The 27,711-nt window shown below is 35.5% G+C and overlaps 1 protein-coding gene across 1 annotated transcript in view; it reads left to right on the top strand.

The window, feature by feature from the left end:
• TRHDE (thyrotropin releasing hormone degrading enzyme) overlaps positions 1-20,152 on the top strand; it is a 497,375-nt gene extending 477,223 nt beyond the window's left edge. The window contains exons 16-19 of the mRNA XM_053585572.1: positions 7,088-7,255; positions 7,756-7,896; positions 12,007-12,088; positions 17,627-20,152. Of these exons, the coding sequence (XP_053441547.1) occupies positions 7,088-7,255; positions 7,756-7,896; positions 12,007-12,088; positions 17,627-17,770 (535 nt within the window). The 3' untranslated portion in view covers positions 17,771-20,152. The remainder of the gene's footprint in view (positions 1-7,087; positions 7,256-7,755; positions 7,897-12,006; positions 12,089-17,626) is intronic.
• Positions 20,153-27,711: the final 7,559 nt, after the last annotated feature.

The raw sequence follows: 27,711 nt of genomic DNA, 5'->3' as shown, positions 1-27,711 counted from the left end.
TCTTTCCCCACCCACCCCCAACAAAGTAAATTGTGTTTTTCCTCCAATGTGGGCATGTATTAGATCATCTACTGACTTCATATTACTATTAATTACATAAGATATTTGCTTTACCATTTTTAGGATACTTTATTAAGAAGAATGTGTTTCAACTCTTTGTAAGTTAACACAAAAGATGTAAAGTCTCTATCTTTTTTTAAAGCTAAAAGGTATTCCATGGTATACTTCTACACAGCTTGTTAATCTATTACTGGGTTGGTGGGGATTTAGGTTGTTTCCACATCTTGGTGACTGTAAATAGAGTTACAATAAACCATCTTGTGCAATTTTTTTTGATAAAATTATTTTTTTTCTTCTGGGTAGATGTCTAGTGGTGGGTTTGTGGGGTCAAATAGGAGATCTAATTTGAGTTCTTTGAAGATTCTCAATGCTGCTTTCCAAAGAGGCTATATTAGTTTGTAGTCCCACCAACAGTGCAATAGTGTTTCCCTCTCTCCATATTCAGGCCAGCATTTGTAACTTTGGAACGTTGTGATGTGGGCCATTCTCACCAGGGTTAGGTGATATTTCAGGGTGATTTTGATTTTCATTTCACTGATGATTAAGGATGATGAGTATTTTTTTATATATTTGTTAGCCACTCCTCTGTCTTCCTCAGAGAAGGTTCTGTTCATATCTCTTGTCCAGTGATAGACTGGATTGTTTGCTCTTTTTTTGTTGATTGATTTGAATTCTTTGTAGTCTAGAAATTAAACCTTTGTGGGATTAATAATATGCAAGTATCTTTTCCCATTCTGAAAGTTGTCCATTTGCTTTAATTGTTGTGTCCTTACCTGTGCAGAAGCTTTTCAGCTTAATTGAGTCCCATTTGTTTATTTTTTGTTGTTACTGTGATTGCCACAGAAGTCTTCTTCATGAAATCTTTCCCCAGATTGACATACTCAAGAATGTTTCCTTCACTTTATTCTAGGATTTTTATCATTTCATGTCTTAGATTTAAATCTTTTATCTATATTGAGTCAATTTTTGTAAGTGGTGAAAGATGCAGGTCTAGTTTCCATATTTTACATGTGTTATCCAAATCTTCCGGAACCATTTGTTGAATAGAAATTCTTTTCCCCAGTGTATGCTTTGGTTTGGCTTATCAAAGATCAGATAGATATAACAGACTGGTTTCATCTCTTGGTTTTTGATTCAGTTCCATATCACCACATCTCTACTTTTGTGCCAATACCATGTTGTTTTGATTACTGTAGACTTGTAATACAACCTAAAGTCTCATAGAATCATGCCACTGGTATTGTTTATATTACTAAGAATTGCCTCAGCTATATAGGCTTTTTCTGGTTCAAAAACGAAATGAAGAACTAGTTTTTCAAGTTCTTCAAAGTATGATGTACGTATTTTATTCGGAATTGCATTGAATCTATAGATGGCTTTGAGTAGTACAGACATTTTAACAATGTTAATTCTTCCCAGCCAAGAGGATGATATGTTCTTACGTTTGTTAATGTCTTCTGCTATTTATTTTCTTAGGGTTTCATAATTGTCTTGTAGAAGTTCTTCATTTCCTTTGTTTAGGTGTATTCCTGGGTATTTCATTTCTTTGAAGCTACTGTGAAGGGAATTGTGTCTTTGATATGGTGAATTACATTTATGTATTTGCGTATGTTAAGTCAGCCTTGCATCCCTTGGTTGAAGCCTACTTCATCATGAAGTATAATTTTGTTTAATGTGTAGCTTTAATCTATTGGCTAAGATATTATTGAGTTTTTTTGCATCAATATTCATTATGAAACTGGTCTGTATTTCTCCTTTTTAGATGGGTCTTTTTCTGGTTTTGGAATGAAGGTGATGTTTACTTCGTAGAGCATGTTAGGAAGAGATCCTTTTCAGTGTTTGGGAATAGGTTCTACAGTATAGGTACACACTCATCTTTGAAGGTTTCATAGAATTCTGGTCTGAAGCCATCTGGTCTAGGGCTTTTTTTGTTGTAGTTGTAAGATTTTTTTATTGTTTCTTCAATCTCACTGTTGATATCGGTCAATTCAGGAGATCTATTTCTTGGTTAAGTCTAGGGAGATGGTGTAATTCCAGATATTGGTCCATTTCCTCCACATTTTCATATTTTTGGTCATAGAGTTTCTTGTAGTAGTCAGAAATAATCTCTTGTGTCTCTGTGATATTGGTTGTTATGTCCCTGTTTTGTTTATGATTGAGGTTATTAGTGATTTTACTTTTCTGTTTCTAGTTTACCTGGCCAAAGGTTTATTGATTTTGTTTACCTTTTAAAGAAAAAACTTTTCATTTCATTGATTTTTTCCATGATTCTTTTGTTTTCAGTTTAATTTATTTCTGATTTAATTTTTTTTCTTCTTCTAGGTTTGGGATTGGAATACACTTCCTTTTCCTTAAGATGATTTATTATGCTATTGATGAGCTCTCTTTCTGTTTCAGATGTAGGCATCTAATGCAATAAATTTCCCTATTAGAAGTGGTTTTGCAATATCCCACAAATTTTGGTAGCTTCTTGCTTCATGGTTCTTATGTTTGAAGAATTTAATAATTTCCTCCTTTATCTCTTTGTTGACCCAACTGTCATTCAGCATAAGATTGTTTAATTTCCATGCCTTTCTGTGGGGATGAAAATCTTTGCTGGAGTTGAGTTTCACTTTTGGTGCCCTGTGGCCTGAGAATGTATATGGTATAATTTCAGTTCTTTTTATTTTGTTAATATGGTCTATTTTGGAGCATGTTTCATGGGCTAACAGGAATGCATATTCCTTTGCTTTGGCATGGTGTGTTCTGTATCTGTCTAGTAAGCCCATTTGTTCTAGGGTCACATTTAGGGCCCTCATATCTTTGTTTAGTTTCTATTTAGAGGGCCTGTAGAGTTTTGTCAGAGGGGTGTTAAAGTCTCCAGCTATTATAGTGCTATGGAATACTATAGTGGTCAGACCTTTTTCATAAATCTAGGAGCATTTAAATTGGGTGCATAAATATTTAGAATTGATATGCCCTCTTTTTGCATCGTTCCCTTGACCAATATGAAGTAACCATTTTCATCTTTCTTAACTTTAGTTGTTTTAAATCCAGAGGCATATGGAAACAAGATTGCAACCCCTCCTTTCTTCAGATTTTCAGTTTTCTGAAATATTGTTTTCCAACCCTTCACCTTGATTCTTGTTTTGTCCTTCAAGGTTATGTGTGCTTCCTCGACCCATCATATAGATGACTTGTGCTTTTTTGTTCAATCTGCCAGCCTTTGCACCATTGTGGAAGCTAGGTTTTGTCCTTTCGTTTCTGGATGTTTACTTTGCTGGTGGTCCATCGTGATGTTCAGTGTGGATAGTAGGTCTAAGTACTTCCTATAGAGCTGGTCTTGTGGCAAATTTCTTTGCATATCAGTAAAAGTTTTAATTTCTCCATTGATTTTGAAACTTAGTTTAGCAGGATATAGAATTCTGGGCTGATTTTTTTTTTTTTCTTTTAAGAAGGTTAAATTTAGATGACTTTTTCTTTTCTGGCTTGGATAGTTATAGCTAAAAGTCCTCTGTCACCCTCATGGATCTGCTGCTGGAGACTAATTGGTGCTTAATTCTGGTTGCTTGCAGAATTTTCTCTTTCATCTTGCCTTTGGACTGTTTCATCACGATGTGTCTTGGAGATGCTCTATTCATCTTGAAATGACCCAGGGTTCAATATCCTTTGAAAAGGAGTGTTTAGGAATCTTTAATGAAACTTGGGAGGTTTTCATTTATGATATCCTCCAGGAGAGCCTCCATTCCTTTGAGACATTCTTTTTTTAATAGGGATCCCTGTAATTTATATATTTGAATGCTTCATGAAATCCACAATTTTCTGATCAACTTTCCTACTTTCTTTCTCTCTTATTCTGTGTTCTTAACTGTCTGTATTATCCTCTAGTTCTGAGATTCTTTCTTCTCCATGTTGTAATCTGTTATTAACACTTTTTACTGCATCTTTAGGTTGCTTGATTGACTCTTTCAAGTCCTTAAGCTCTGCCATATACTTTCTATAGTCTTCATAATTTTTATCCACTTTTTGGTTCTGTTCTTCCACATTCTCATCAACTTCCATTATTGCCTTTGTCATACATATTTTAAATTCCCCTTTCTGTCATTTCTATAAAACATTGTAGGTGGAATCTGCTTCATTGGCTACCTCACAATCTCTTGGAGGTGTGGCTCTGTTCTAGGTTTTCATGTTGCCAGAATATTTCTGCTGGTTCCTCTTCATGTGAGTTTTCTTCTTGTTCTCTTCTTTCACCTATTTTTTCCCTCTCATTGCTTCTTTTGCTTTAAATTACTTTGTCTGTGAGCTTAGGTGTTGAAGTAGCCTTTAAGTATAAGGTCAAAGGGGAGGAGAAAGGTAAAGAGTAAGAAGGGAGAAAGAAGAGAAGAAAATATAGAGAAAAAAGGGAAGTTAAAGGAATGAGTTGAAGAAAATGAGGGGAAAGGGACAGCAGGAAAGAGAAAGACAGCAGCAATGATGTTTGACAGAATGCATTGACCCTACACACAACTTCAGGAATTCGGGGGGCTGAACTGGGTGGGGTCCTCTAGGTTAGGATCTTATCAGCCTGAGCAAACACAATAGCCACCTCTGCCAAATATAGAAAAACATCAGCAATATGTCACTGTGGGGATCTACCAATACCATCTTTCCAAAGGCCAGAGCTAGAAGAATACCTTTGAATATGAGTTTATGGCCTCTTTCAGCCAGACCAATGCTGCGAATCTCTAGACAGACCAAAGCCATGATCCCCAGTCCTAAGAGAAAAGAAAAAAAAATGGATAAAGAAAATTAAAAATACAATTATGTAAACTTAAGGATAAAAAGGGATATCTTAGTTGTTGTATGAGAAATTTATGTGGATAGGATGACAAAAGTAGAAAAATCTCTACCAAAACAGAAAAAAACAGAGGAATAAAAAATAAACAGTAAAAGGTGCTGAAAAACCCTTACCAAAATGGAGGAGCCTTTGCTATTGAAGCAAGTAAAAATGTAAAAACTAAAAATACACTCAAACCAAACCAAACCAAATCAAATCAAACAAAAAATAACAGTAGTAATAATAGCAGCAACAAAAAATATGGGAAAATATTGTGAAAGAAAACAAAACAAAAAAAAAAAAAGAAAGAAAAGGAGAGAAAAATGTATGTGTGAACATATGTATGTACATATGTTCAATTTACATATAAATTGTAGTATTTTGCCTGAACATCAGGTGGCAATGTGGTGTTAGGAGATGGAAAATACACATGCTATTTTTCTCTGTATAATTTTTGGAGACCAGAAGCCTGTCTCCAGTTTCATAGCAAACTTGAACCTGTCCTGCTGACCTACTTTTTCCCCAATCAGAGTCTGGTCACTTTGTCAGCATTCATTGCCCCTGGGTTTAAGATCTCAAAGCTCTCACTACATCTCTCAGGTGGCAAATCTTGACATTTCAAACAGTGCCTACTGATAACAAAATGGTTTTCTCTGGGTGGTGGCCCTCGGCCCACCCCAAAGATGGCTGCCTGGGTTCAGGCATGCCAGAGCCAGCTGTACAACAGAATCCTGTGAACTATTTATCTGATGCAGCTTTCTCACAATGGTGTCCTGTCCATAGCCAAGGAGATGGGAGGTCACCCCACCTGGCACTCTGTCTTGGTCACCTGACACAGTTTGAGTTCCTTTGCTTGTTTAACCCCCTCCAAGGCATTCAGAGAGCAGTCCAGTCCTGTAACAAAAACTTCAGGACAGCCCTTTCCCACCCCCCAGTCCTTCATGGGAAGGCCATCTGCCCATACCCTGGCACCTGCCTTTTGTGTTGGCTTTCCTCAATTCCAGACCACCTCATTGGCTCCTGGAGTATCCGGCTGCTTCACTGTAACACTAGAGTGATGTTTCTGAGTAGGTTCGCCCCCAGCCAGATGTGGCCAAAAGCCTCTGTTCCCTGTTTTACTGAGAGCAGCTTGCAAGGAGATGTCTCTAGTCTGCCAACTTGCTCCACCCCTCCTGGAATTACATGTTTAAACATTTTTATAGTACTGGTGCATTGTTTCAGAGAAAACATTTAAAATAAGTCAATAAATGTGGCATATACACTGAAACTTAAAGGGAGAATAGTTAGTAAAAATTTTACTTTTACAAAGTAGACATGAAAATTTACATCTTATGTAGTCAAGCCTAATAAATTGATTAATCATTTCTCACTGTGCAACTGAATTTTAGAGTCAAATTCAAATGTTAGTATATTTTGAATAGTCATTTTTATAATCATGATGAAAGCTCTCTGCCTTCTCATAATTTGCTACTTATGTTTTATATTCTGTTTACCATCCATATTTATAATCTTCTAGGTTTCAAAATTTAGAAAGTGGTTTCAGAAAATTACATTCATAAAAAGTTAATAAAAACACATGAAAACAAACAAAAAAAAGAATTTAGGAAAAAATGTTTCTGTTTTATCCAAAATACTTTCCTCAACCAGTATTTTCTTATCATTCTTGGGTCTATTAATTATGATAACAAAATCTTTGGATGATAAGTATATTAATGTTTGTGAAAATAAAATTTTTGTTGTTTTTATTGGTTTGTAAAGCCTTTATCTTACTTTTTTATTTAAATAAAGTTTCAAGATTGGCAACAAAAATTGTATTCAAAACAACCTTTGAATAAAAGACATTATTTTATTTATGCCATCAATCATATATATATATATATACACCCCGTTTTCCCGAAAATAAGACAGTGTCTTATTTTAAGGTGTGCTCCCAAAGATGCACTAGGTCTTATTTTCAGGGGACATCTTATCTTTCCTGTAAGTAGGTCTTATTTTCGGGGAAACAGGGTATATATATATATATATATATATAGTCTCCTTTATTTATTTATTTTTTTAAGGTCAACCATATTTTTGAATATTATTACTATAAGGTATATTTCTCTGACAGGTAAAATCTAATTAACAAAATTATCTTTTTAAAAACTGACTGTAGTAAAGCAACGTCTGTCTTTGTTTTCAATACTATGAAGCTTTTAATTAACAGAAAACCACCATTTGTTTCTTCTTTAGAATACCACTAAATGTTAGAGACATCGTCTACTGTACAGGAGTGTCACTACTGGATGAGGATGTCTGGGAATTCATATGGATGAAATTCCACTCTACCACAGCAGTTTCTGAGAAGAAAATATTATTGGAAGCCTTAACTTGCAGTGATGACAGAAATTTATTAAATAGGTAGGTCAATTCATTTTTTAAATTTATTCTGTGTAATTAAAATAGTCTCTGTTAATTCAAATTGCTCTGAAGGTGCTTTTATTTTCTTGATCATTTGTTAGTTATCCTAAAATGTATCTCTAAAGACAAGGAAGACTGCCGTGGAACATGACTAAAGCTACTTGAGAGATTACATCTTTTTAATGATGAGTTATTTTATGTAAGTTATACACATGTGTAAGAAAACATTTGATTATAAGAGGAAGTGTTTACTATCATCAAATAAGAAATACAATTTTTCCATTCACAAGATTTTTTTAGAATTTAATTAATGGATTTAATTAAAATACTTGAGTTTGATCTTGCTTCTTTTATAAACAGAAATTTGTTCTAATACATGTACGTTAGTAAATTTACATTGTGTTACTCTTCTATGAAAAACTAGATCATATAATTTTAGGAAGATTATAAAAATGTTTTAGTTAAAGGCTAAAAATGTCTTCACAATTTTATCTTTATAGACTTCTAAATCTGTCCCTGAATTCAGAGGTGGTGCTAGATCAAGATGCAATTGATGTCATAATCCATGTAGCTCGAAATCCACATGGCCGAGACCTTGCTTGGAAGTTTTTCAGAGATAAATGGAAGATATTAAATACCAGGTAGAAATAATAATTCAATCGTTTATATTTGAATGAGTAAATTCAGCTGACATGTAAGGAATAAAGGCCCAAGTTTTGTGTTATAGATAAGTTCCATATAATAGGATTGGATATTAAAATATTCAACCAATATGGGTATTGGCATGCCTGTGAAACCCAGAATTATTTTAATGATTATATAATATTATTCATATATTAAAGATTTATTTTCTTACTAATTATATGTAGAAACATGGGAATTGCAAAAGGTTTAGCCAAGCAACTTTTCTGGAGAATGTATCAAACTGTCCGAAGTTGAAGAAATCATACCCTAAAACTCTCTATATCTTTGACATGTTGTAGAAAAAATAATTTATAAATCAGATATAATGATATTATAACAAGAAAACTTTTTCTAGTTACTTCTATAGTATTGTTATAAGTTTTCTTTAAACATGAATATCAATCATAAAATACCTGAAATAGGTCAGGCTCTGTAGCATACAGATGGGAGGATCACTTGAGCTCAAGACCCATAGGAGTTCAAGACCAGCCTGTGCAAAAACAAAACCCCATCTCGATTAAACTAGCTGGGCATTGTGGTGGGCACATATAGTCCCAGCTACTTAGTAGGGTGAGGCAAAAGGATCTCCTGAGCATAGGAATCTGAAGTTGCTGTGAGCTATGATGTCACAACACTCTACCTAAGGTGACAGAGTGAGTTCTGTCTCAAAAAATATAAAAAAAGAAAACCCTAAAATAAAACTGTGATGTAGAGAAGGAACATTAATCATTTGAGCCCATGCAGGATTCCAGTTGCAGTAAAATTTATTCCTAAGACATCTTGTTTCATGGTAAGAATCCTTTAGCTTCAATTAAAAAAAATATTCATTATGCATTTGAATATAATACATGCTAACTTATTATTCTAATAATCTCTGTGGTCTTTGAAAATTAAATTTATTATAGAACATGTAGATGCTTTATGTTTTTCTCTGACTTAAATATTCCCAGATAGTAAGCAGATCTATAGTTCTTTCTCTTAAAAGCTGATACATGAACATTATTATTTTAAACACACCTTTATCAGTTGCCCTGGTATAATGAGTTTAATTGGAATGGATCTATCATATTAAGGCGTATTTCTATCTACAAATATTTCATTGTCAAAAAGCATGGATATTCCTATGAAACATGTTGACTTTTTTTATATATTCAATTCAGAACTTGGAATAATTGGAACATTAGAGCTTGCTTTGTTGTTATGGATGTAATTGGGTGAATAGTCAGACACTTAAGGTAAAATTAATGTATACAAACATTTGAGTTTAGAAATATCAAATATCTACCAATGCACAGAGTTTCTTTAAGGAGTGGTTTTGTAATTCAGATTTCAATTCAATCCATGTACGTTTATAGGCATATGTTGTTTATTGCCTACCAAAAAATGTTTGGTTCCTGGCATGCCAATTTTATCTACTGAGAGTATGATCTCCATCCATAGGTAGAAAGATTGATATTTCCGCCTGTCTACCAATATTATAGTGTTTATGTTGAGACATAAGAGCGTCTTCATCTGCTACTACTCCTGTCTCAATCTGTGAATGCTGCAGTTCATGGGGGCCCTTCCAAGGTTTTCTTTTCTCCCCACTCTGCAGGTTCTTCCTGATTTTAGTTGGAATCCACTCTCAAATCCGTGTCTCTAACACGGATGTCCGTGTCAGACATCTCACCTAAGCGTCACCCTGTGATAGATAACTGTCCACGGAGGTTCCCTTCTGGAGTGTGCATGCAAAACTAAATCCCTTTAGTGATTTTACCCTTGTCCTCCTTTCTCAGTAAATCTTACAGTGATTTGAACAATCGATCACTCAAACCAACTCCTGGAAGTCTACACAGGCTTTCCTCTAACCCAGGCTAGATCTACTGTAATAGTTAGGCTTGAGGTCTTGTCAATTTACCAATTCCTAAATGTTTCTTGAATTCTTTCTCACTTTCCTCTGCCCCTTGTTGAGTGCAGGTTCTCCCTTCCTGCCAGTACCTTTCAGTGGCCTTCTGTCTCTCTGCCTCTGTAATTACACTTGCCACCATACAGTACACATTAGCCTCTTCCCTCTCTCCCTAGAATCTTTCTGAAAGGCAAATGTGCTTTCCTTGCTATAAAACTTTCAGTGGTTTATGCCACACGGGTACGTTCCTTAACATGTTGTCTACGTAACTCCCCTGCCTTCTGTTTTCTATCCCCTGCCTCACAGTCTGTGCCCTCTTGAAACCGACTGCTTATGTTTGCACGCACCACGCCGTTTCACACCCCCTTGCCTTTATTTATGTTGGTCTTCTGCCTAAAAGTACTTTCTTTCCTGCTGCTCAGAGCTACTCCATACTCAGTCTAGATGCTGGCAGCTCCTGGAAGGCATCTCAAGACCCCACAGCTAAAGAGACCTTCTTCTGAGCACTGTGTATAATTTTATCACACTGCATTTAGCCACATTAAATGAAAATGATCTGTTTATATGTCTATCTATTCAATTAGACAGTATAATGCCTTCCAGGAAGAGATTGTGCCTATTCATCTTCATGTGACAGTATAAGTAGAAACAACTGCCACCCTCTTAAAAAAGAATTACTTTTTTATAGATGGTAGGACACTTTTGTAACTACCTAAAATATCTGACAAGTTCACAGAAAAAGTGCTGTATACTTCATTGCTAAATATCACCATGGTCACTTTCAAAGTACCTCCCCCCCCGCCCCCGCCCCGGGAAGCTATGCACCAATGGCAGCACCTAGTCTGTGCTTCAAAGCACTTTTGGAGTTCTTTCTCTGAAGTGACCGTCAGAGCTGTTGTCAAAAGGCACACAAAACCACACAGCAACAACAATGAATACCACTCAGCAAGACACCCATGTCAGTGTGAGCACAGCTGTAAGACACTGATTCACTAAGGTTATGAAACCTTATTAAGTTCTTTGTACAGCGCTGCCAACGTAAGCACATGGTGCATGTTTGCAAACTTAATTGTCAGACTTTGTAAAATGACAGGTCGGATGGTCATTCCAGAAAAGGAGTAGCAAAATTGCTTTGAAGGGTAGACACTGGCTCTGGTGTGTAGCTTCCCAAGGGGACTAATGCAAGGTGACCACAGGATATTTGTCAATGAAGTGTGCAGTGCTTTTATAAGGATGAGTTCACGAGCTTACTTTTCATACCTCATACTGATTACTCGCAATCATTTATATTTTTATTGAATACTTGTTTGTTTGCTATTACTCAGTTAACTTTTGTCCCATGAAATAGTTAAATGTTAGATTGCTAACAAATCACAGTGGTTCCCAGTACAGTCCTCTATTTCATAAATGAGAAAACAAAGCTCTCCAGAAGGTAAATTACTTAAGATCCCACAAGTTAGTGAAGCCTCTCATAAAAGGGTCTGGACCTTCGCTTCTAAAAACCCAGAATCTTATTTTTAATGTACTTATCTCAGTTCTAAGAGTATGGTAGCCTGTGATAGCTTATCCTTACCTTAGAAAGAAAAATCAGTTAAAGGAGAATTCTTTCCCACTCACTTGGCACAGATTGTTCCTTGCCTGTATTAAAAATCAAGTAACTGTATATGTGGCACACAAACAAACTCAAACGAACAACTAAGTATTTTATTTTAATACCCACATGAACAAAATAGCTAATATTTGGGGGAGCATTTTTGAGAAATTTGGGTGTGACAGACTGACAGTGCCCAAGTCGGCCTCGCAGTCCTTGCTTTGGTTGGGATCCTTTTCCTTAACAGGGAACCAGGTTACTTTTTAATATTTCTTTCTCACAGGTTTGGCTCAGAAATTTGCTAGTAGCTTCTAAATTTGATTTTAGAGAAACTTCCTTATAAAAAAATTACTACAACTTAGACTTCTCTGAGACATGGAGAACCAGATCAAGTGGGATCTGATGGTATCCCATTGTCAAACCTCTCTTCACCCCCGTAATTCCTTAACGAAAACTGCCTTGAAACTCAAAGATCTGTCAACCTCTGACAGATGGAATCCTTGAAAAAAAACACTAAGAACTCTTTACAGTCATTATTTTTTAAAAATTACTACCTGTATTAACAATAGGACTTTGTCTTTATCTTCTAAGGTATGGAGAAGCATTATTTATGAATTCCAAACTAATAAGTGGAGTCACAGAATTTCTTAATACGGAAGGTGAACTCAAAGAGGTAAATATTTTAAGATGAATTCTAATTCTTTTCTTTTATAAACATATGAAATTATTCATTTATGTCAACCATTTCTTTCCAGCAGATTCACATCCATCCCTTTTACACACACACACATCCATACACAATGCATCCTCATAGTGAAGACTTGACTCAATTCATTATTTGCCTAGATACTTCTAAACTATCAAACATTGAGTGCTTGCACAAAGTACTTGCATGTAATAATTCTCAAATCTGGAAATACAAAATTCACTTTAGAAATCATTGAGCCAGTCACCCTCTCTTCAAATAATTCTATGACTCTAGTTTAGAATTCACTCGACACCATAGGCATCCCATCCATGACTCAGGAAGTATATTTGTATGAATAATTGAGGTTGGAGTTGAAGTGCAGAATGTGAGTGTTACTGCTTTACGCTTAGTCCTGAGCAGACAGTGGATGGCCGGATATAATGACAATGCTTTATGCTATCTAGCTTGTAAAATGAAACAAATTCTTATGCATGAAAGGGAGCATATGTAGCAATACATATTGATATTAATATTGTAGTTTGTTTTAAAACTCTGGTACAATCATAAAGGAATTTCATTCATGAAAATAACCCTGATTTTTTGAAGGAGTATCACTGAGTATATGACATTTCCTTTTTATGTTACTTTTGGTTTATTTTTCTGGAAATTTAAACCAGCTAGGTTTGGGAGTTTTGTTGCAATTGTGTTGTTTGTTTTACCATTAACTCATATCGCTGATATACAATGGATGAGAAATAGGGAAGGGCAAGTAGGCAGGAAAGAAGAAAATCTGGCTGCTTTTAATTTATTACAATCAGTTGAGCTTCAAATAGCTATTGCCTTTTCCTCTGCTGCTCTTTTCCATTATAAAATACAGCTGATATTTGGCTTTGAGAATCATGGCTTCTTCATTTTTCACTGACAGAACGCCTTATGCTGCGACCCAGAGATAATCTCAGTGAACGGGGCTCACCCAGCAGCATCCACCCTGGCGCCATCCTTAATGGCTTCTAAGAGTTCTCTGTTTCCTATGATCATCCCCCGTGCACTAACTTGGATTCTTTCACACAGGAGCTAAGCTAAGCTAAGTCTCTGATTGTAGTGATTTGAAATTCAGCTTTTATCCCTGCTATGTGTGTTCCCAACCCTGAAGGATTTAGGTTTGAAAACCCCAGAACACTTTTTACTCTATTTTGTTAATAAAGGAAGCTAAATGGAAAGGACGTTTTTCATATCCATAGGAAACAGAAAGTAAGAGCAATTAAATTAGGGATTCCTTCCAATTTTCTCTGTATTTAAATGAAGTACTTTTAATTTCACGATTTTACATACAATAACTGCGAATGAAAGACTTTAGTCAAAACCTGTGCAGCTGCTGAAGTGAACGGAGAAGGGAAGGCTCCCTCTTCCCTCTCTCCTTGCTTCCCTTATTTTTGCTCCTTTTATCATCTACTCCTTCCCTTCCTCTCCTCCCCACCTCCTTCCTGTTGCCTCTCCATTCCTCCTTCTTCCCCCTTTCCTCTCTGTCTGTCTTTCATATTTTCCTTGATTTAGTAATACCCAGGCCATAGGGGGAAAAATATCTTTTGAATGACATTTGATTGATTTTATCACACAATGAACATTTTGTCTTACATATTTCACTTAAACATTTAATTTTTTACATGTTATTTAATTGCTATTTTAGATGTTCCAAGGTGTGCCTAGCATGAAAGGTGCCATTCCAAAACTAAAACTAAATTGTGCCTTTTATTTTATTGTCTGCAAAGCAGCCAACTGCACAGTGCAGACCCTTGGTGGAATAAGAGGTGAATTCCTTCACTAAGGAGCTCCTTGCTCTGACTGTGGTTTTTAACAGCTGCTGTCTGGAGCTTTTTGATACTCTCATCATCTAATCATCACCCGTTGGACTGAGGAGCACTGTTGTTGGGTGGGAAGCTTTGGTTTGTGTTGAGGATAACTTCCTTTTCTTAAAAAGCAAGGACTGAGGAACATTCATTATCATTCTCCAGTAACTCATGAGCCCCGTAAGTGGAAAACCCAATGTTCTTCCTTTAAATAGGCCATATTCTCATTTCCAAGGTTTTATGGATCAAAAGGGAATCAACATCTTTATGAATACTGAAAACTCCCTTGAGATTTTAATTGCGCAGGCCCCCATTTGGTGCATTTAGTAGAGACATTTACATTGTTCCATGGTTCCTTCCCCAAGACTACATTCTGGTACCTGAAATGGTAATTTCCTTTCAATACATGGCTCTAGCAATTTGAACAATTTTTCTCCATGAGGCAATCAACCACTTGCTCGATTTTAAACTAATGGAGCCCAATCTCATGGGACTTCAGAGGGCCATTGCCATTTTTCCACACTAATGTCCGTTAACCAGTCCTTTTACACACCCATTTTCCTATATCTATTGTATAGCCCTGTCGTGGAAGAACAAAGACTCTGTACATCACAGACATCCCATGTAGTTTTAATCCCATGTAGTTTTAATATTGAAGATAATAGCTTCACAATAGGGCAATAGCCAATTCTATTCATTCATATACTTACTAAGAGCATATTATGTTTGCAATTTACTCTGAAAAATTGATTTTGTGATGTTGGAGTCTAGGGTCCGCTGAAATAAGAGGTTTTTTTTTTTTTTTTTTAGTGCTAAAATCATTTAAATAGACAAATGAACAGACACATCTAGAAGTTTTTGGATAAGTTCAAGTAGCACAGACAGTCATCTCACTAAATGTTATTTTGTAAAAGGATCTAACTTGCAACGTTTAAAAGTAAAAGCATAACATAGGATAAATACTTAGGAAAGCAATAAAAGAAAAATTTATGGATGCAGAAAAACCTACCAAAGAGCTGAATAATTAGGCAAACTGGAATGTGGAGCACCGTCCCTCCACCCCAGCCCTGGCCCGCACGGCGGGGCTCTGCAGGGTACTGCGAGCACACTCCAAGGCCGAGGAGACGGCTGCCCGGCCCACATGTTCACCATTAGGGCTGTGGAGGAATCCAGCCGTAAGATCAATTTATGGCAACTGTGGAAAGCGGGCCAGATGTGTTCTGATGAATAAGCTCCTCTTTAGATGCATATGAGTCACCTCAGGCTCTCTGAGCTCATGAGGGAAGTATTTAGTGCACTTAAATAGTGATTTAAGAAATGAATCTCTAGAGATCCACCAGTTACATTTTTTATTGAGAATTCTCTTGCAGGATAATCTGACCTCCATATCTCCTTGTGTCAATAACACATTCATATTTAAACCCATCGTTTGCCTTTAAGGAGGACTTGAGAGTTTGAGTTGATGTGTTCAGGCTGGCTGGCCGGCTCCCTCAGAAAGAGGCCAGGAGCGCACTGCCCAGAGGTCAGGCTGCCAGAGGCTCGCTCTGTCCCTGTCCGGTCTGTGCAGTGCTGCTTGGAAGGAGTTAGTAGAGCAGAGGATGTATTGCAAGGAGTAGATATCATGTTTTTCTGATTGACATATAATATGTAAATAATGGCATTGTAATGTTATATTTTTATAATAAAACACACCACAAAATTCAAGCCAGACTAAAATACATTATTTGATGCTTTAAGGATATAGACCAAAAAAGTCTAAACATAAATAGGACTTCAGAGGGCCATTGCCATTGCTATTTTTCCACACTAATGTCCATTAACCAATCCTTTTTTGTTTGTTTATTAAGCAATAATAATAATAATGCAAAGAAAGTAACATTCGCATTGTCAAATAAGAGTTATGTCTATTACAGAATGCTTTGACTCTGAGATTCAGTATGGAGTCATAAGTTAACTTCTTCTTTTTTTTTTTTTTTTTTGCAGTTTTTGGCTGGGGCTGGTTTGAACCCACCACCTCTGGCTTATGGGGCTGGCGCCCTATTCCTTTGAGCCACAGGAGCCGCCCTTCTTCTTCTTCTTTTTTTTTTAAGTCTCAAAAAATAGACAACTAATATTCATAAATAAAAGTAAAAGATAATTTCGAAAAACAGAACATGCCAAATCTTACAGACAATAGAAAAAGAAGAAATACTTCAAAATCATTCTACTTGATGTGGGTACACCTGATAGACTAACCAATCCTTTTACACACCCATTTTCCTGCCTCTTATACCTAATGTATAGAACAAGGTATAAGCATCAATATGTCATTGTGTTAATAAGCAAAGTTTAAAATTGTAATGTACCTATATGTGTGCGTGTGTCATATTTATGCGTATCTGTGGCACAGTGCCTGGAATATTGGAGATAGTAAATGCCAAGCTTTTTCCTGCTTGTTTCCTTAATATGTACGCACTTGATCAAATGTCCAATCAGTTTTAAGTGCAGCACAGATAATTAATTGTTTGTTGTGCATTGGCTATTTTACATATCAGCTATAAAAGCACAGTAATTGTGAAGTGTTGTAACAGACGTAGCCCTGAGATAGGGTTACCCACTGCGAATGCTGCCCTGGCAATGGGCTTTGCAGGAGGGCAGAGAATACACTTTGAGAAAACCCATCAGTATCATGTCGTCAAAGTAGCACTATCATAAGCAAACCAAGCTATCCATGGACTAACTTCTAAATTAATTCAGAAGGTACAATTAGCTACATTTTCAACCCCACCCCGCCCCAGCGCCATTTCTCCCTGCCCCTGAGCCAGTCTTGAAATGCGGCTTTTCCCGCCTGCCTCATCGTCTGCTGATGCATCACCCTCACGAAGGACGCTGCATCATGACTCTGCCTTGCAAGTTGATGTTTCACATTTGTCTATTAGCATTGTAATTATTGATTCCTTGCCACTTTCTTAAGACATGACTACCATAGAAGAAAACCTGCTAGTGATTAATCTTGAAGTAAATTCACTGAGTTCCCAGAGTATGTGAACTCTCAGAATAAAATCTTGCATATCAATACAAACAATGACAAAACTTTTAAAAACACAAATAAATTCTCTAGCTAAATGGCACCTTATTCTTTCTTTATTTTTTTCTAAATCCAGTTACTCAGGTGATTGCAATGTCATTAATTATCCAGTTTTCACTTTTTTCCCCACCACCCAATAACTTTGATAACACTTTGACATTAGAGATATTGTCAGCCCTATACCACTTATTTGGACAATATGAGGAATAATCTAATCTCTACAAACAAAAACTGAATATATAGTTTTTAAGGTTATTTCATACACTGTGTATGCCTACAGCCAGAACTAGTCTTTGCCACAGTCTCATCGACGTATTTTGAAAGGATAAATATGTCTGTCTTCATACTTGTTCATGAAACATGAAGCTAGATTTGGAGATATTTAAGGTGTAATGTCCGTTATTCTTTCTATTCTGTTCCAAAATCTATCACGTCACATCTAATTGACACAATCTGTTACATTTCATTACCAAGCTCATTCCATAATATTAAATATACCTTGGACAGTGATTTTGGCATTTTGTTTTAAACAGATTCTTATTCATATATGTTGGACATGAGTTCATTTTGAGACATGCAGATTCACCATTTAAACATTCTGTTTTTCAGCTAAAGAGCTTCATGAAGAGCTATGATGGCGAGGCCGCTGCCTCTTTCTCACGGGCCGTGGAGACTGTGGAAGCCAATGTGCGCTGGAAAATGCTGTATCAGGATGAGCTTTTCCAGTGGTTAGGAAAAGCTCTGAGACATTAATATGTATCTCTTACAAACAATTCAATTCAGAATTTTGAGAGAAGACCTGCTTTATGTGGAATGAGGAAAATGGCCAAATTTTCAGTGTTAACATGTGGGAGGAATTTTCTTTCTTTTTTTGGTTTTGAGAGATGTGTTTTATTTGTTGCATTCATTCTGTTTTGTTTCTCTATTGGGTGTTCTTCTCCAAGAACTCTTGCAAAAAGCTAAACTGTCCATGAGCGCTTCAGCCGTTCACTCCCTGCTGTACAGGACCGGCTAGGAGAGTGATGCATGTGGACGTTCAGTCCGTTTGGAAAAACATACTCAGAATATTCTGTGCATGGATGTATGGTCCTGCCTGTGTTCCAGCATGCTTGTTTAAAATGTCCAATGTTGTATGTGAGGTTATGTTACACCCAGGATGGGCATTATGCAAAGCACAAAAATTACATATGACAATCAGTGTTGCAATGGAAGAAAAACTGAAAAGGGGAATCAGTCTTGGCAACATGAGAGGTAAGGTAGCTCTTTAAGTGATCACTGTCACTCACTTCAGCACTTGGATAGTCTTGCAATGGTTAATGTGTTGCCAACTCATTTTCTTTAGTTGAAGCTGAGAATCCATTCAAACAGGCATATTGATAGCGTATGCGTATGTACATGTATGAAGGGAAGCCCTGTATGTATAGAGTATGTTGTATGCTGCACATGTGCAAAGAATCTCTTCAGATCAAAGAAAATTTATCTTTTTTTATAAACATATGAACACTTGAAAAAAGCTTAAAAGAATTTATCTCAGCATTATCCTTCCTATTTCCTGTGTTTCTCAACTGTTGTGGATTTTCTATCTACTTCTTGAGTATTGGTGTCTTCTAGTACATGAAGATGAATTCAAAGAAACCTTATGTGTGAACGAACCACTCTTCTAGTAATCCTAAGTAGCATCCTTGCATATAGATTGTGTCATCATTTTTGGTCAAACTTCCTACTGCATGAAACAATTGTGCAAACTTCTAACGATCAGTGCTGAGAAAGCGTTTGTTTTCCCTTTGTTTTCACATCTTACTTTGGGTAGCCCAAAAAGTTAAGAATTCTCTGTGCATTGGTCTTTCTGTGTTGCTCTAGTCCCCTGTTTAGCAGCTATACCTCAACTCGGTCAATTAGCATTTAATGACCTTTGATGACAGTTGTGCCATCCCTTAAGATGAAACGTTACTCTACCTGTGCTCAGGTACAAAGCTTTTCTTTAGGCTCTGGCACCTCTGCCCTACATGAGAATTCTGAACAGCCATTTTCACAGCTATGTGTTGGGTAACAGAAATGTTTTTAAATGGTATTCTCACCCAGTAGGCCAGCTCTTCAAACATTGCTTAGATGAATTAAAGTTAACATATTTTAAGTTTACCATCATAAATTACCAACACAACTACTCTACATAAGCCAAATGTTTGTGGAACAATTCCTATCTTCCTGAGGTTTTTCCATTTTCCCAAATCTTGCCATTCATTGAAACGAACATGTTCTAACACTAATAGTCATTGAATGCTGAAAAATAGAGATTTTAGAAACTGGAGCCATAGAATTATTTTAAATTTGTAGAAAAGGGACACAATTTCCTAATCCATAGAATAAGTACCACCTAAAATTGAATTTTATCATTTAAGTAATTAAATGCCCGAAATTAAAGACCTGAATTTTCCAGCACTTCATTCAATTAAAATACATTAATTTTAAATATTCTGTGTGATGTTACCAAGATGCAGTGCTTAACATAAAATCTAAAAGTTATCCCACCTATCAGAAGGGATAAAAACCACTTACAATACATCACATTTATGAAATCCTTGATGAAAGGGAAAAGTTCTGAAGCATCACAATAGTAAATCTCACACCCTGGGCAGGTGCCAAACATGTGCTATGTTACCACTGAAGTCACACAATAGGAAAGATAAAAAGTTAGAGGTACATGTCCTGTTTTGTGTCATAAATTACCGAAATTTTTTAGTAGTTGTGGCTTTTTTTTTTTTTAAAGAAAATTGCCATTTCTAGATTTGAGTTAGAAACAGTTTTATAGTTCACTTTTCCTCCCCACTGTTAATAATTGTAATCCTCTGTGAGTATCTTAGTGGCCTTGAGCAACTGGTTTAGCTACAATATCAAATCCTAAGTATATAATTATGTGCAATGTTCAATACCTCATATTATATTTGTTCAAAAGTATAGTGATATCAATGACATTTTGTTCTTCATATTTTTAAGTAATTTCTTCTTTCCAATGTTGAAATTACCTTTAACATTTTTAGTTGTTGAAATAAGTAATATTTTCAAATAATAAAATAACCAATGATATCTCTTGGAATTTTCTGTAAAATGTAGTTATAAAATTCTATTTTCTACTTAGAGTTTTTAATATTTTATCTTTTCTTTGTCTGTTTTACAAGTCATGTACGTATGCATGAAATAACAGATTGTTGAAAATGTGCAACATGCAGTCTTAAAAATGTAGAATTCCAATATTTGTACAAGAGCAAAACTTGGATTCGATTAGAAAGGACTGATTTATTTACCACATGGGTATTAAAACATCTCCAGGTAACTTGTAAATAAAAAAAATTTTCCCCAGTTTTATAAACTTTCCTTAAAACCTTCTTATAATCTTTGAAGTTTTTAAAATATGTAATCTCAACCTTTAATGCTAAACGTTTAGGTTACAACCTTTAGATAGTGTTTACAATGCTAGGTCTATTATTTAGTTTCAGTGATATGTAATTTATCTGGGCCTTAAACTCACCTTGGTTTTTGTTGTTTCTAGGAAAATTGGATTAAAGGACTCAGATTTTTCTGACAGTACGATTTGTAAATATCATAATTATAATATCTTATAAGGTTATTAAAGTTATGAAATGTATTTCATTTTCGGAAAACTTTTACATATTTTATTTGACTCCTCACAAAAACAAAATAAATGTGTTTGTGGAAGGCAAAGATGAATAAAACCTGAGGGAATTCACATCAGGATGGATGAAAAAAAAAACCATAAAGGAATAATGGAAGGGTCAGAATGAGAACAACATGAGGCATCAGATGCACAGAGTGGAAGTTAATCATTTTGAGGTATAGATCATATTATGCAACTATTTTTATACACCAGTTCCCAAATCTTTTATGGTATCTGGTAGAATTTTCATTGTTTTATTTCATAGTAATTTCTGTAGCTGTATTTTACAGAAATATATATATATATATATAACATTTTGAAATTATAATCAAATCATGTAGTTTAAACTGTAAGAATTGGAATATAATTTATCCTTAAGAAAAGCTGTTTGATCAATTTAGTAGTATCAGTGAGTTGCAGGAAAACTGTTCAGTCTACTTATGAAAAAATAGAGCAAGTTTTCTAAAATGGTTTTAGCATACTATTTATATATTTACAAAGTATTTATTTTAAGTTAATTATATTTATTTTTAAAATAGACCCAATGATATTTATCCTAGGCAATATTTTATTTGTTCAAATCAGTATATGTAAACTTGTAAATTTTAGAATTCCAAATTTTAACTATATAAGAGTAGCCTTTTGTTCAATTGCTTTGAATTAATGAGGAATTTTTTTTAAACGTGAAATACTTTGTTTAATCTGAGATAGTTTCAGGAAAACTCTAAAAAATGTACTCTTGTAGTTTTTATTTTCTATTTTACTTTATTGAATTTTATTTAAAGTTTAGTAAAGTAAGTTTTAAACCTCTTAATTATTTAATAAAAGCAGTTTAAAGATATATGTTCTAATGTTAAATATACCACATTATGAGCTATGACAAGCATTTTATTTTTAAGATACATTTTTCATAAACTGCTCCTACTGGTAGACAGTATGATTTTACCCTGGATTTTGAAACATAGACTTTAGTGGTTTTGTTTGGGATATTTTGTACTGTAAGAAGGGGACTTTGAAAGTATCTATCTTTGGACATGCTTCATGTGTTAATGTACTAAGAAAAATGAAAAACAGAATGGCTACTTATTTATTTTATTCCCAGTTTAATTTTTTTGTGTCATATTAATGTTAAATGAATTAGGATCTAGCAAAGGATAAAAAATTTGAATGTCTACTAAATTCTAAGCAATTTATAATAATTTCGTATTAATTAACAACCCTGTGGAATGCATTAGATCTAATTTATCAATGAATAGACTGAGGCTGCAATCTTACCAGTTTACATAATTATTACTAATTAGTGGTATTAGCTGGGATTCAAAACTCTGACAACCCAAGCTTACAAGGCTCAAATTAGTCATTAATCTGCCTCCAGCATGGATAAAGACTCTGCAGACTGGTCCATATAAAAAAAAAATTTTGACTATTTAGCCCGCTTCATCATCATCACTGGGTCATGTGCCTTTTGGTTTACCACTCATTTCTTCATGGTTGCTTCCTACATTCTGTAAAAGATTTCCATCAAACGTTTTCCATTAGCGTGTTGTATAGTGGGTTTTAAGCTATAACACATAATGAGCAGATACTCCAGCCAAGGAGCCGTGAAAATTAAGTGGGGAAAAAAAAAAAGGATGGATCACAGGGCTTTTCACCAGTGGACCACAAAGACAAGGTTAAATTTCTGTCTTTGCATGTGAGAAGAAAAATTAGTCTAGCCAGCCCTCTACTTTTGCTTAGCAATGAGGTCAGAGAAGAATTTCTTTCTTTCTGCTTAGAACTGCAGATGGACAGCAATGGCTTAGTGCACTTGAAGTTCCATTTTTAACGGACCTTCTGTGTATAGATACAATCTAAGGCCATTGCTTTGGCTTGCCTTCTGCCCAGGTATACTTTCTTCTAATCACACATTTTTCTAATGTCATGTAAATGGATGAAAGAGTGAAACATCTTATAAAAAATACGACAGCGGAGTTAAGAACATCTGTCTTGAAGGTACAGTGCATTTATTTATTCAGGTTAATCATTTAATAGCTATCCTTTTAATCCTTGCTAGGTTCATAGTGTTACACTTGCTCTTGTTCGCAATTCTGTTCCCACCTCTACATAACCGATGACCTACTGGGTAAGAACACTCAATATAAAGTTTTTGTTATTCCTTTTCATTTCAAATAAGGTTATTAACTGCCATTTCTCAAGTACAAAATATTTTTTCAGAGGAATTTCACCTCAGATGTTGTATTCTACTTTTTAAAACATTGTATAACGGCAGCTTCGCATTAACTGTTTATATGCTACCTGCGTGTCACCAGATGGGAAAATATTTGCTGTTTTTCATTGCAATGTTTTAATCCCTTTGGAGTTTCACAACCTTTGAAAACAGGACTACAAAACTGGAACACAGTAGGACTATGAAGAAATTTACTCATTGTTAGTTATTTGACCTATATGAGAAATTCCATCTTGAGCTTTCATAATTGGCTTTCTAGCACACCACTGAATTGATCAGATAACCTTTAAAAATATTATATGGACAATTCCTAATGAATTTGAATTTATTCAGTAACAAAGCTTATTTTCCTAAAGCCATTCCCAAAGGAACAGATTTATTTAAAATACACTAAATAAAAGCACCCTTTCTTTTCCAATATTTTGTGATTTAGGAATAAAAAACTGTTCCTACAAGATACTAAGAGCACTTACCAAATAAATAACCCTATGTTAGATTAGCATATACATGTTTTCTATGGTATGCCTTTAAAATTATTCAGTAAAAATTGAATCAGTGAAATTTTTATTTCATTCTGACCAAGCACTAATAATACAGATTTTTCTAAATGAGAAAATTTGTCTTCTGTATTTTAGGGAGAACAAATTTGAATTTTACCTCTGATAGTAAAATTTTGTATAGTAATGTGTAATTCATCACTGTCTTAATTTTATGACATGTGCAGACAAGGCGAAAATAAATAATACCTTCTTTTTTTATTAATATTAAATCATAGCTGTGTACATTAATGCGATCAATGGGGCACCATACACTGGTTTTATAAACAGTTTGACACATTTTCATCACACTGGTTAACATAGCCTTCCTGGCATTTTCTTAGTTATTGTGTTAAGACAATTATATTCTACATTTACTAAGTTTCACATGTACCCTTGTATTAAATGCTTCTGTTTTCACTTGAGAATCTATTTTAAAGTCTGACTGTATACTGTAGAGGGCCATGAAAAGAGAAAAAAGAATCCCCCTCTCTGACACGAACTTTTTCAAAACCATACACATGTGGAAGCCAGAATAAAGAAGTATGTATTTATGCTATATGGAAAAAAGGAAAAAAAAATACCAATTTACTCTCCTTTCTAATTATATGCCTTGAGAATAAATGAAATGATCTATACTTTGGTTAAAAAGTGATTTCACCTGAAATGCACTTCCGATTGCTTTTTAATAGGCTTTCCACATTCAGCAGACTGGCAGGCTCTGAATTTCAAGAACAGTTTTCAATAACAACAGGCCTATAAAATATACCTACTACTTATACCTAATAAGTAGCACTGGTAGTAATCCAAATGTACTTTTTATTGTCTCTGGGTTTTTCTCCAAGGATTGGTCAGAGAACATTAGAACCTGATTCTGCACAGCCATCCAATTGATCCTTGCCCATAATACTGTTTTTTATAGAACTATTACCTAAATCCTCCTCTCTATGAGCATGAGGCTAAGAAAAAGAAGGTCTTCCACACTGGACTTAAGAATACTCCTTTAAGAGGAGAGAATGCAGCCATGGCCACGTTGTGTGTGTGCATAAATACATATATAGATGTTTGCATATACCCGGATGGTACATATATTTATATACAACTGTATAGGATAATGTATATGACTGTATATAGAGAGATATAGAGATATATATCCAGACCATATATACATACATATTATTTATTTTATTGTCCATAATTGGGTTTCAGAACAATTACCTGAGTCAGAAAATAGCTGTTAGAAAATATCAGCTGAGGAGAGGCTGTCAAATGACCTGTGAATTAGAGTGGCATGCTAGCAATGATTCTCTCTAAACATCCCAAGGGTGCTAACAGGTTCTGTCCCAGTGGGGGCCAGGTGGCATATGGTCATGTGCATTTCGAATAAGACTGTAAGATGATTCTGGTTGACGCCATCCATGTAGACTGCGCTTCAAGCAGCATTGGATAGGTGCAGCGGTTCTCTGTCCCGACTTCACATTCGACTCACCTAAATTGACATTAAAACACACTGATGTCTGGGTCATGCCCCAAACGGTATAGAGACTCTCCAGCGTGGGGCACCAGCAACATCATTTTTTAAAAGTCCCTGGATGATTCTAACATGGAGTCAGGGTTAAAAAGTAACAAACTGAGCATAAATTACCTTAAATATTAGTTAAACAGTGCTACTGGAAGTATCTACTTTTGAGAAATCTAGAAAACCCTTACCCTTGTTTGACATTCTTCACCAAATACAGAAGTCCAACCTGTGTTCTCTAGTAGCTGAACTGTGAAAAGCACAGATTGAACAGCCGACTGTGCTGCTCTGCCACGTCACTGCCACAAGCAGGGCTGAGAGAGGTCAGTGCCACTCAGGTGGATGCCTGGGCTTCTGTGTCTTCTGACACTGACATTCTCCTGTCACACACCTTATAAACTTTGTTGACAGCCCTGTGTAGGTACGTTTGATTAGTCACACATCTGCTGTTATTAGCAATAACAATTTGCAACTTTTGTCTTGAAATAAAGGGAGGCCCATCAGAAGGGCTTCCCATTAAATGTCTGAACCTTTGTTTCGCTGAATGGAAAATTTCTTTCTGTGGTTCATTTTATGATACAAGTCTTGACCTTAGAGAACAGGCATGGCATGTGTTACAACGGTTACAATAGGGATGTAAACACTTCATGCACTGTTATTATATTCTGTCGTCACCTGAAACATTATTTTTTCTCTTGTTCTTCTTCATTTTTTTTTTTTTTTTTACTTTACTCTCCTTTCTCTTTCTCTCTCTCATGTGACCTGCCAGTTGAGCATTGAGACTTTTTCAGCAACAGACATTGTATTTTTACTTGACGTTGCAAAAAGAATAGTGGAAGTTTTAAGCTGTTTCCATCTCAGCGTGCATAATAGAGAGTGACATGTGTTCCTGGAATTGTCAAACAAGACCTGGAGGCCTCTGGCTGCCCTGGAACTGCCGGGTTGTACTTCTGAGTCTCTGTGCTCATTTATCAATCCTTTAGTTCTGGCCTCCCTTGGGTTGTTAGAATTTGCTTTCCTTTCCTAAAATCTCTAGCTAATTAGAGATTTCAGAATACAGAGGAATTCGGGGTTTTCTTTGCAATAAAAGAAGAACTAGAAATATTGTTACCTCTTGAACAACTCTGCAAGGTGGGATAGTATAAATCATTTAATTGGATAACTCTTGATTCATATCTGACAAAAAAAAACCCTATGATTTTTTATCGTTCTTTTTTTCTTTTGTTTTCATTTTCCAACTTTCACTCTGTATGAAACTGTCTTCGTAGGATTTAAAAGTAATCCTTTTTTCTAGGAAGAAAGGAAATTTTTCTGTAGTGTGAGATCCTTCCATGTTAGTAGCTTATTATTAAGTTATCAGAATTCATACGACTAACTTTACTGAGACATTTATGACAAATTTAGGTCTACTCAAGAATTCCAACAACTACCTCCCGGGTAAAGCAAAGGAAGGAACTACTTAATGAGCAAAGATCTATGTAGAATCCTGAAGCTAAATCTTAATAGGAATGGCTTCATTCCAACACTATGAGGGAGACAGACACCAAAATTTAGCACCAAAAAAAGGGGAGGGGTTGCAACATAAGCTTGCCCTATTTAAGACGGTAGGGGACTTCAGCAGGGAATGTGCAAAGATGCAACAGGTGTGTCAATAGCTCCAGGCAGTTTAAGTGCATCCTGGATATATTTTATAGACAACAGTTATTTTAGTGCTTAGCTGACCCAAATATTTTCCAGTATTTGAGTGAAATGATTAGAATGGAATAAATGAATGTTTCAGTTGATAAATACAAGTTCCAAAGTAAATATTAATTTAAACCCTGTTCACACTGCCTATGAAGAGCAAGGGCAGTCCGGTGTTTATGAGAGCTTATCAGGGTGTGCATGCGTGTGTGCATCTGTGTGTGCGTGTGCGCGTCTGTGAGTGCATCTGTGTGTGTGTGTGCACATCTGTGTGTGCGTGTGCGCGTCTGTGTGTGCATGTGCACGTCTGTGTGTGCATCTGTGTGTGTGTGTGCGCATCTGTGTGTGCATCTGTGTGTGCGTGTGCGCGTCTGTGTGTTCATGTGTATGTGCGTGCATGTGTGCATATATGTGTGTGCATATGGGGGGTGTTGGGAAGGGGAGAATGTAAACTAAGGAAAAGTTGAGAATCAAACATAATTACATATTACAATGAAATTTAAAGTCCCATGTTACACAATAAAAACAGTTCTTTAATCTTTGAGCACCAATTTTTTCAATTTGTGAGTTTGACAATTGTTACCTTCTTGCATATGCAACTATACTTGGCCATTTGGAGGACAAGTTTAGATGATGGAAGGGTAATGTTATTTTTGGTTGTACAGAAGGTGACAGGAGTTTCTGTAACTGTCAAATACGATTCAGTAGATATGTGGATACGTGGAAACTGGGTGCTCTCTGGAGTGCAAAAAGAAATATGAAAACCTAACTTTGGATAAATGAAACTGAAAACAAACTCAAGTTTCCCTTCCTCGTTAGTAACAAAATAGAGGAACTCTGAAATAAGGGTTAATATATGTTCATGTGCTTGTTCTGTCCCAAATTCATTTCAAAATCAGGGTCTACACGTGTTAAGTTTCATGGCAATCTCAATTACTTGGATTAACTTGGATAAAAGCAAATGCTTTGCCTGAGTTTCATACACAAATCCCTCATTTGTTCTGACTATAGTTGCTTTTCTTACTGTAATATTCAACACTTGAGATGTCTGCTTTT

The sequence above is a fragment of the Nycticebus coucang genome, chromosome 3, assembly GCF_027406575.1.
Source record: "Nycticebus coucang isolate mNycCou1 chromosome 3, mNycCou1.pri, whole genome shotgun sequence".
Lineage (NCBI taxonomy): Eukaryota > Metazoa > Chordata > Mammalia > Primates > Lorisidae > Nycticebus > Nycticebus coucang.
Note: the sequence above shows the minus strand (reverse complement) of the source record. Positions and strands in the feature narration are given on the sequence as shown.